An 11,573-nucleotide genomic window follows, 5' to 3' on the forward strand; every position below is an offset into this window, starting at 1 on the left:
ATTAAAATCATTTCTAGGTGATTTAATTTGGTTGATATTTGGCGTCATAGGAATCCAGGAAAGAGAGAGTTCAGTAGATCACAGATTGTTGAAAATGTTTTAAAACAATCTAGAATTGATTTCTTTTTACTTTCTAGGAATATATTACAGTTTGTGATTAACTCATACATATCCTATACTGCTTTTAGTGATCATGATTTTGTGTCTCTTAAACTTGATTTTTCTCGTGTTGAGAGGGGTCAAGGTATATGGATTTTTAATAATGAATTATTGCAAGATGAAATTTTTTGTAAAGATATTACTGATGTTATTAAGAATGAGTGTGACTGTCCTTTGTTTATGACTGAACCTCTTGTTTGGTGGGATAATTTAAAATTTAAAATGAAAAAATGTGCAACTTATTTTGCTATCAATAGGCGTAAATTAGAAAATGATAAATATTATTTCATCCAAAATGCTTTGAGACGGGAATATGCTAAATTAGCTATAAATAAACAACATCATTTAACATATCTAGTAACCTTACAAGATGAATTACAATTAATAGAAAAGTCTAAGTGTAATGGTGCGATTTTGAGACCTAAAGTACAGTGGAATTTAGAATCTGATAAAAATACATTTTTTTTTCGTAATTTAGAAAAAATTAAACAGGAATTAAATTCAATTAAAGAACTTAATACAATTAAAGGATTGTCAAGGAAAACTGAAGATATACTAGAATGTGCTCATGATTTTTATTCTAAATTATATACCAAAGATGATATTGACTTAGATAAAGAAGAATATATTTTAAATTTAATAACCAATAAAATAACAGAATCTGAAAGTGAAAATTGTCATAAGATATAAGATGGCCGAGTGGTTAAGGCGTTGGACTTGAAATCCAATGGGATCTTCCCGCGTAGGTTCGAACCCTACTCACAGCGTATTTTTTTGTTTACCATTTTCACCACTCACCATCTTTACTGTATTGCCCGCTAGAAATGATGAACCATTCAAGTCGATATGTTTCAGCCAACTATATCTTGGCATTTATGTCACATGTCTAGGCTGTTGACGCACGTACTGTCCAAGGAAGGTATGTATTATAGCATGACTGGATATCTATTCCCGTTGTTTTGTAGTTCTAAATTATTAATCTTTTTAAACATTCTGCATTGTACTGCTTTCAAACGACAACATTTTAGGATTCACCGTAACAAAAGAAAATCAAGGCAAGAATAAACTCCAAATGAAAGCAGATACTCAAATAGTTTTGATGCTTTCATAATGAATAGCTTTTCCCTTCCGTCGAATTTTATATTCTAACGAGATGTCGGTTTTCTGAACTTCATATACAAGCTGTGATGGCCGAGTGGTTAAGGCGTTGGACTAGAAATCCAATGGGATCTTCCCGCGTAGGTTCGAACCCTACTCACAGCGTATTTTATGTTTACTGTTTTGCTTGCAGTCATTTCAGATAATTACACGTATATGTAACCCTGTATCTAACTTGAATCCTTTTTCGTCACATTTAATATTACATCTGTTTTTGCGGGGTTTTTTTTTTTTTGTATCAACGGCATTGTGTTCTGCCTGTCAAGCAACTGGCATATTTTATTACTTAAAATAAACAAACTGTTACAGGAGAATCGTACAAAATCCTCTATACCAGCTCCAACAAGCAAAACCTTAAACACGTGGATGCATGTATATTTATTATATAATAACAATCCCAAAATACTAGTGGTCCGGAAATCACCGAGAACAAAACGTCACGATACAAAAACGTTCATGGACAAATCAATTAATCAGTCAAACAGATGCTAATATAAACATGACAAAAGCAAAAGCTCCCAATACAAAAACAGACAAACTTGGGTAGGCCTACCCAGACGAGAAGATAAAACAAACATACAGCTACAATAATTAAGGTGTTAGGAATCACAAAACAAATATTTCATGTTTATAAATCTATGAAAGTGATGGCAAACATTAAAAATATTGAGACTAAATGTGATTAATTATCATTTATGCCATAACAAAAGAAGTACAGACATAACGAAAGTAAAACACGCATATGATGAAACTTAAAGTCCTGTTTACATGCCACCATTTGACACTGGGTCAAATTTTAACGCTGGGTCAAACTTTTAACCCGGGGGTCTAATTGCATCATATAAACGGGTTGTTTTACATTTGACCCCTGGGTTAAAAAATAACCCCCGGGTCTAATTTCGAAAAATATAACCCTGCTCAAGAGGTAGGTCAAATTTTATCTGACCCTGGGTCAAATATCAAAAAGGGTATAATTTGTGTATTTTCCACCATATAAACGGCTCCAATGTATTTGACCCTGGATAATTCTTTGAATTGATCAGAGACAACACACTTTGATGTTTAAAACAGTGAGACAAACGCGTTGATGTTTTGAACAGTTGTCAAATGATCACATGAAACATAACATAGGTCAGACATGTTAAAAATAGATAGTATGCAATAACTGTCTGAGTTCTCATTCAGTAAAATAATCTTGAAACAAGATGCCGCCCAAAACTGCTAGAGGAAATGCCTGGACAGATGCTTCAACTTTATGTCTGTTGACAGTCCCACAAAAGCGGATACGGCAATTTATAGAAAATTAAGTGCAACAATGAAGGATAAAGGCTATGACAAGACACCATACCAGCTCAAGGAGAAGATGAAATATCTAAAGAAAACGTACCGAAAATGCAGGGACATGCTGAAGAAGAGTGGATAGGGAAGGAAGTTGTGTAAATTTTACAATGAACTGAATGATATACTTGGCGACCGACCGGCGACATCTCCGTGTAAGGTAATTCAAAGCATAGCCACAAACATAATTGACGATCATAGTGATCAGAGCAGCGATGATGACGATGTAGACATTGCTGACCTCAGTGATGTTGAGGAGGTCAATGTCGCAGAAATGCCAAATTTGGACGACCATGATGTATCTCGTGAAGCTTTTCCTTCCGTATCCTCTTCGCCAGAAGATAATGTGAAGTATGACGACATCAACGATCAACAGAAGAAAGAACAAGAAAAAAAAGTCAAGCATGGAAAAGACAGAAACATACAAAGTAAGAAAGAAGTCCCTCCAACAGAAAAAATGTATGAAACGACCGAAAAAGACGAAGCTGGAACTTTCACTTTAAACGGTTATGGACAAATTTACTTCATCAAATGAAAGTTTAGAAACACAAGCGCAGGAAATCGAGAAGAGAAAGATCGATTTGGAAATGAAACGTATCGATGATGACGCCCTTAAGAGAGCACACGAACTAACTAAACTGGAGATGGAAGAAAGCTGCATGGAACTGACGACGACACCATTCGTCATGCAACCGACGACCAAATTGCAGTTATGTAAACCTCTTTTTCCACCAACTGACTGTTATTCAAAACAGTTCCTATGCAGGCGTTCCAGCCAATCATGTGAGTTGATTTCCAAGTGTGACGCTGTTACGCAACCGACTTCCACATTTGTTCTATGCATTTACCTCGCAGAGGAAACCTGTGACCACAACCAGTTATGTAACTGAAGTAAACTGTTATCTCAAACACCGTAAATGAAGATTTCCTGTTGACGATACGCGCCAATTTGTTTCATTTACTGGTTGAAACAAACCGTAACTGCATATCCCGTTCTGTGAAGAAAGTTCACGATACACTAAATTTTTTTATTTTCGAACTTTACCTTACTATGCATAACGAAGACGTCATACACTAATAGTTTTTTAAATCTAACATTTACATACAGAAAATGATGACGTGATTGAATATCAGATATCATCCTTTTACAGAAAATGTGTTGATTGAATATCAGATATCATCTTTTACCAACAATACATACACCATTTTCGTTTACATCACTTTGTTGTACATGTACAACATGATTATGAAAATAAAATAAATGTTTTTAACATTGTACCTGTGTTTTAAATCATTGGTTAACATACCCATGATTAACGCCACATATATCTTCTCACTGATGGAGTAATCACGTGTGCTTCTCTATAGGGCATCTCGAATTCCTGTAGTACGAAGTAGGTTATTTAGCGTTCTTCAGTAAACTGACGTGAAAGTAATCGTCTAATTTCCTTGCCGTCCATTGGCTGAGCTCTCACTTGGTATGGTTCAGGTTGATGAACATTCATTGCGATTACTCGATCCATCCATCTGTCGTCAAATATGTCTCCAGTAGTTTCGCAGATGTTGTGTAGGGTTACTGCGGCGGTCATTAAATTGGGGACATAGCTGATGTCCAAATCCAGTCTCTTGAGAAAGCGCCTCCAGCGACCCTTAAGGCAGAGTTCGACAAATCCGCTAGCCCGACGCCCGTGGCTAGTGGTTTTTAAGTTCGGGCTAGTGAGAAACGCAAAACCACTAGCCCCTGCGGGCTAGTGGTTTCCCCCCTCCTCTCGTCATCGCTCGATCATGGTTTTTTTTCTTTCTTTCTTTCTTTTTCTCTCGGCTGAAATTTCGTTTAATAAATTTGATTGTGACGTTTGTCATCGAATAATATCAACAACGCAATCAGTATATAATAATAATCCACTTGAGCTAGGGTTTGCAAACTGCAGTAACATGCTATCTCTACATCGTCACAGTTACAGCATGCATTGTTTACCTTTCCCTTTCAAGTTTCTGGCACAGGAAATAAAGTCTAATGACATGCGTGTTTTGATTGGTTAGACACGTCACGTGGTAGTTAATCTCGCACATATATTTTAGGCTAAGAACTTGGAAATCACCAATCGCGACGACAGGTTAATCTCAATCAAGTAAACCCCAGCCATGCTTTGAATTTCAGTGTTTGTTTTATTTACCTATTGTTTTCTAATTTAACACTTCGCTAACATGTGGTTATCGACAATCAGGAAAACAATTTACTTTAATGGTAACCGCATATGCAATGACTCGGCTTGGCCTATTACGTGTAGCGGTTTGGATAATACGTCACAGCTGCCGATACAAGATAATACCTTTTTTGTTCATCAATTAACAACGGATTAGATGTCGCCGTTATATTCTTTTGATATCGGTCTGACACGGAATAATGCCCTGTATTTGGCATCACCGTTCCTGGCGACATAAATAGTAGGCCCTAAATATATAACCAACTACCAAATACACTGAACCATCTATTACCGTGTGTCACACTGTCGTACCCTCATTTAAATTTAATTATTTTGATAGTGTGTTTAGATACCAACCAAGAGTTTGCTCAATTATTTTTCCCCGGGTGGAGGGCAAAAACGAAAATGGGTCAATGACGATGGATCACACTTGACAAAAGACAAAACGTACGACACGACAAAAAACTGAAAGTTACAACATGATTTAAGTGTTTGTTTTATTTTACTGTTATACTCGTAAATGTGTAATGTTACAAAAATTATATAATTGATCAGGAATTTGGGCTAGTGCTTTATCTTGGTGGGCTAGTGCTTTATCTTGGTGGGCTAGTGGTTTTCACAAACCCACTAGCCCTGTGGCTAGTGACTTTTCAAAATATTTGTCATACTCTGCTTAAGGCGTCCAAATGAATTTTCGATTGTCATTCGCGCTTTGCTCAGGCGGTAGTTGAATGTTTGTTCTTCTTCAGTAAATCTCCCTCTGTCAACGTATGGTTTCAAAAGCCATGAAGACATCGGGTATGCTGCGTCACCAATGAGGACCACTGGCATGTCGATGTTGTCATCTGTAGGTCCTACGGCCTGTGTCCATTCTGGCGATGATGGTAACAAGTTCCCATTTACTGCCTGCGCCATGAGCTGAGAATTGGCGAAAACTCTCGCATCGTGGACACGGCCTGGCCACCCGATACAGATGTCAGTAAAGCGGTATCTATGGTCACATACTGCTTGCAGTATGATCAAGTACCACCCCTTTCTGTTTACATAGTCTGCGTGATCTTCTGTTGGGGCAATAATGGGAATGTGCGTGGCATCAATGGCGCCAGCACAGTTAGAAAAGTTCCACGTTTCCTGGAAGCCACGGATGATCTCTTTCAATCCTTGGCCCTTCGGAAAGGTCACGAACGCTGGAAAGAGTAGAGCAACTATTGCATCACAAACATCATGCACGCAAGAATGCACAGTAGACTTGTGGATTCCGAACAAGTTTCCAATTGTTCTGTACTCCGCAGTAGATGCAAGGAAGTATATGGCGACTCCAACTGTGTTCTACAGATAAGGCTTCTCGCACCACCGAGCTTCTTTGCAGTTTGTCATATAACTTTGTACATACAAAGTCAAATGTCGCTCTTTTCATTCGAAAATTTTCTTTCCATTGTTCATCAGTAAAAGTACCTAGAACGATATCCTGCCACCACACTCTGCTTCTTTGCACTGCCCATATTCTTCTCTCACGTTGTAATGCTGCAACTAAGGCCACAGTTAGTACCATTGCAAAGTGCTGCTTTCGTTGAAAACGCCTTATACGTCCCATGGTGTGGGCTCAAATGGTCATATATTTAATGAAAATACAGTACAGACATAACAAAATTTAAATACATATTTGATGAAAAGANCCCCGGGATAAAACTTTTTCAGCAAAAATATTTATCCTCCCCGGCGGGGAATTGAACCCCGGTCTCCCGCGTGACAGGCGGGGATACTGACCACTATACTACCGAGGACCACGTAATCTATTTGTAAAATAAACCTTCCATCATAGTTGTTTATCTGAGACAAGATGTAGATATTTTATATTTGTACAAATATTTTGATAATGTATCAATGCTACTTGGGAATAGAAAAATCGTTTTGAATGTCCCATTTTCACCAATCACCGCCTTTACTGTATTACCCGCCAAAAATTATGAACCAGTGAAGTCAATATGTTTCAGCCAACTATATCCTTGCATTTATGTCACATGACTAGGGTGAAAATGCACGTACAATCCAATGTGCTGCAGCTTGACTGGATATCTATTTCCGTGGTTTTGTAGTTCTAAATCGTTAATCTTTTTAAACATTCTTCATAGTACTGTCTTCAAACGACAACATTTTAGGATTCACTGTAACAAAAGAAAATCAAGGAAAGAATAAACTCCAAATGAAAGCAGATACTCAGAATAGTTGTGATGCTTTCATAATGAATAGCTTTTCCCTTCTGTAGAATTTTATATTGTAACGAAATGTAACACAAGCTGTGATGGCCGAGTGGTTAAGGCGTTGGACTAGAAATCCATTGGGATCTTCCCGCGTAGGTTCGAACCCTACTCACAGCGTATTTTATGTTTACTATTTTGCTTGCAGTCATTTCAGATAATTACACGTATATCTAACCCTTTATCTAACTTGAATCCGTTTTCGTCACATTTAATATTATATCTGTATTAGTTTGTTTTTGCGGTTTGGGTGGGGTTTTTTTATCAATCGCATTGTGTTCTGCCTGTCAAGCAAGTGGCATATTTTATTACTTAAATAAACAAAGTGTTACAGGAGAATCATATAAAATCCTCTATACCAGCTCCAAAAGCAAAACCTTAAACACGTGGATGCATGTATATTTATTATATAATAACAATCCCAAAATACTTGTAGTCCGGAAATCACCGAGAACAAAACGTCACGACAAAAAACGCTCAGGGACAAATCAATTAATCAGTTAAACAGCTGCTAACATAAACATGACAAAAGCTCCCAATACAAAAACCGACAAGCTTGGGTACCCAGACGAGAAGATAAAAGAACATATAGCTACGGTAATTCAGGTGTTAGGGAAAAAAATAAAATTCATGATCATAAATCTATCAAAGTGATCGCAAACATTAAACTATTTACACCAAATACTATTAAATATCATTTATGCCGTAACAAAAAGAAGTACAGACATAACAAAATTTAAATACATATTTGATGAAAAGAATAAAACTTTTTCAGCAAAAATATTTATCCTCCCCGGCGGGGAATTGAACCCCGGTCTCCCGCGTGACAGGCGGGGATACTGACCACTATACTACCGAGGACCACGTAATCTATTTGTAAAATAAACCTTCCATCATAGTTGTTTATCTGAGACAAGATGTAGATATTTTATATTTATACAAATCACCGCCTTTACCGTATTACCCGCCAAAAATGCTGAACCATACAAGTCAGTATGTTTCAGCCAACTATATCCTTGCATTTATGTCATATGACTAGGGTGAAATACACGTAAAATCCAAAGAAGGTATGTGTTATAGCATGACCGGATATCTATTTCCGTGGTTTTGTATTTCTAAACTGTTAATCTTTTTAAACACCGTCTACTTCAGAGTATTCTTTAAAAATATAACAATTCCTATCTCAAGTCAGCTGTTATGGCATATTTTGTATAATAATGAATTTGACAAGGTAGAAAATGACGGTGTTTGTGATCCAGATGTTTTCGCGTACGACTAAGGATAAATTTACCTATAGATGCAAAGGCCTAAGTAGTCGGGATTGTTAACGTTCAACATGCTTCTGTTACTAAAATAAATTAATGTATAAGCTTATTATCATTCAGTACATGTTTTTATTATTTTTAATAACTTATTTTCATTGTTTTTTTATTTTATTATTTACCCTACGTCGCAGAGGACGGTCAAGCGTTCTCGTACACGAGCTTTGGTAAATCGTTTTGGCACTGCGGTTATTCGGGGGAATGCCCGTCACGTGACTTAAAATAATACGTCACACCTCTGCTCTCCAAATAGCCGTTATTTTCTCAGAATTATGGACCGTACCCATAATCCATTTTTTTTTTTTATAAAATATCAATAATAACTGTGATATGGTGGTTATATAGATGGTTCAATAAAGTACTTTTAGGTACAAATCAAATGTATATATTGTCATATAATACCTTATTCGGTCAATAATTAGGTCAAACATATGTGAGAGAGCGCGTTTAAACACGTGTATGCATGTATATTTATTATATAATAACAATGCCAAAATACTTGTAGTCCGGAAATCACCGAGAGCAAAACATCACAACAAAAAACGTTCAGGGACAAATCAATTAATCAGTTAAACAGCTGCTAACATAAACATGGCAAAAGCAAAAGCTCCCAATACAAAAACCGACAAGCTTGCGTACCCAGACGAGAAGATAAAAGAACATAAAAGAACATATAGCTAAGGTAATTCAGGTGTTAGGAATAAAAAAAATATTTCCTGATCATAAATCTATAAAGTGATCGCAAACATTAAAATATTTACACCAAATATTATTAAATATCATTTATGCCATAACAAAAAGAAGTACAGACATATCGAAAGTAAAATACATATATGATGAAAAGAATAAAACTAGTTCATCAAAAATATTCATCCTCCCCGGCGGGGAATTGAACCCCGGTTTCCCGCGTGACAGGCGGGGATACTTTTTTTTTTTTCCTTTTTATTTACAAATTCAACAATTCACATTTAATAAATAAAATATATATTAAAGCAATAAATACGCACACACAAGAACCATTCACTGAACTACTCTGACCTCTCGCGCTCATTCATACTGATTTTATCCATTAATATATATATTATCATCATTTCTTATAAACATTCAACAAATAAAATAAAAAATAGTAATTTCATTCACTTCTCAAACGTCTGTTTTATAAACACCAGCAATTAAAGTTCTAAACAGGTTTTAATTTTTTTCCATTTGGATCAGTGTCAATTCCTTTTCTTTTTCTTTCCTCGGCTAACCTCCTAATAAACGCTTCATTAGGTCGATCGACCATTCTCCTCCTTCTGTATTTTCTGTTTTGAGAGTCATGGTGGTCAGTGTTCTCCGATGATCTCTGTCCGTGCTGGTAAGCGGTCACCCATTGTCTCGGTTCTTTCATTCCCAATCATTTGAGCTTCTGTTTTAAACAGGTGAATCAGTGACTCGCTTCACACTAGTATTGTCCGATGTCTTTCCTTCTTCTGTCTTTGTTTCCTCTAAACCTCCTCATTGTCTTTAGCTGGGCTTCGCATGCTTCACTGACGGGGCTCCTTTAGGGATCGAAATTACTTTTTCAATTACCTCATCGTCCATATTTTTCTTCATCAGAACTGTGTTCCTCTCCATTACTTGTATATTCCACATCAGAATCACATTCCTCACTACTTCTACCGTCCTTACAACTACACTGAGAATGTCTCTTGTTACACTCACCACACTTTAACTTTTCACAAAAACTGTTTTATATGGCCAGTTTGTTTACAAAAAGTGCAACACAATATCTGGACAAAACTTCATGACATGTGAATCAGATAAACAGTTCCAGCATACTTTTGTTTGACCACTGTGTATTACCCGAAAAAACATGGGTCCTTCTGCAGTATCAAACTTCACAGAATATAGGGCATCGATTTGACATTTTCCGGAAATTTCACCCTTTACATAACGTGTTCCATCAAAAATGGGAAGTCCAGCATGTTTCCGCCTTTTAATGTCAGATATTACCGCAATCTTGTATTCATTTAGTTTCTTCACAATGTCAGCATCAGTTACATATGATGGTTTTTTAAATGCATAAAAGACACCATCCACTGTGTCAGAAAACAACATGCTACAGTTAAAATCATGTCCATATGAACGAAAAAACTCATCGACTACCAACCTGCAGCATTTTCTCGTGCCAATCAAAAGTCACAATCCAGAAGTTAGCATATTTGGGAACAATCGCCAAAACTGTATTCTCACCAGTAATATCTTCCAAAGCTTTGTAAATGTCATCAATCTTGTGTTTTAGATTATCCAAAACATCAACAGAAACTGTGCATTCCTTCCTGTACCTCGCACCCAAAATGGGCCTCTTCTCTCCACCGTTGACCGAAGTCGACATCACAAAAGTCAGATTTTTTTAAAAACTAAAAAAACCCTGACAATACATAACTTTCCTATCAAAAAAAATCAAGTCTCTCGCATTTCAGTAAAAAACAAAACACACATCTCCAAACAATAAAACCGAAAAAACCAAGAGCACTCTGAAACACGTCTTATCACAACAAATACACAACCGGAAGTCCAAAGTACTTTTAGGTACAAATCAAATGTATATATTGTCATATAATACCTTATTCGGTCAATAATTAGGTCAAACATATGTGAGAGAGCGCGTTTAAACACGTGTATGCATGTATATTTATTATATAATAACAATGCCAAAATACTTGTAGTCCGGAAATCACCGAGAGCAAAACATCACAACAAAAAACGTTCAGGGACAAATCAATTAATCAGTTAAACAGCTGCTAACATAAACATGGCAAAAGCAAAAGCTTCCCAATACAAAAAACCGGACAAGGCTTGCGTACCCAGACGAGAAGATAAAAGAACATAAAAGAACATATAGACTAAGTTTTATCTTCAGGTGTTAGGAATAAAAAAAATATTTCCTGATCATAAATCTATAAAGTGATCGCAAACATTAAAAATATTTACACCAAATATTATTAAATATCATTTATGCCATAACAAAAAGAAGTACAGACATATCGAAAGTAAAATACATATATGATGAAAAGAAATAACAACTAGTTCATCAAAAATATTCATTCTCCCCGGCGGGGAATTGAACCCCGGTTCCCGCGTGAACA

The 11,573-nt window shown here is 36.3% G+C and overlaps 1 protein-coding gene and 5 non-coding genes across 6 annotated transcripts; 3 read left to right on the forward strand and 3 right to left on the reverse strand.

Annotated features, from left to right (window-relative positions):
- The first annotated feature begins 842 nt into the window (after positions 1 to 842).
- Positions 843 to 926, forward strand: Trnas-uga. The gene has a single exon. It is a non-coding gene; the product is annotated as a tRNA-Ser (tRNA).
- Positions 927 to 1,340: 414 nt separating this feature from the next.
- Positions 1,341 to 1,422, forward strand: Trnas-aga. The gene has a single exon. It is a non-coding gene; the product is annotated as a tRNA-Ser (tRNA).
- Positions 1,423 to 3,491: 2,069 nt separating this feature from the next.
- Positions 3,492 to 9,762, reverse strand: LOC121366809 (protein ANTAGONIST OF LIKE HETEROCHROMATIN PROTEIN 1-like). Its single transcript, XM_041491109.1, has 3 exons — positions 9,693 to 9,762; positions 5,531 to 6,049; positions 3,492 to 3,517 (listed from the first exon to the last, which is right to left on the reverse strand). Exons 1-3 carry the CDS (start codon positions 9,760 to 9,762, stop codon positions 3,492 to 3,494), a joined length of 615 nt encoding a protein of 204 aa, XP_041347043.1.
- On the reverse strand, positions 6,575 to 6,646 carry Trnad-guc. The gene has a single exon. It is a non-coding gene; the product is annotated as a tRNA-Asp (tRNA).
- Positions 7,159 to 7,240, forward strand: Trnas-aga. Its single transcript has one exon. It is a non-coding gene; the product is annotated as a tRNA-Ser (tRNA).
- Positions 7,910 to 7,981, reverse strand: Trnad-guc. The gene has a single exon. It is a non-coding gene; the product is annotated as a tRNA-Asp (tRNA).
- Positions 9,763 to 11,573: the final 1,811 nt, after the last annotated feature.

This window comes from Gigantopelta aegis, unplaced genomic scaffold (assembly GCF_016097555.1).
Source record: "Gigantopelta aegis isolate Gae_Host unplaced genomic scaffold, Gae_host_genome ctg7239_pilon_pilon, whole genome shotgun sequence".
Lineage (NCBI taxonomy): Eukaryota > Metazoa > Mollusca > Gastropoda > Neomphalida > Peltospiridae > Gigantopelta > Gigantopelta aegis.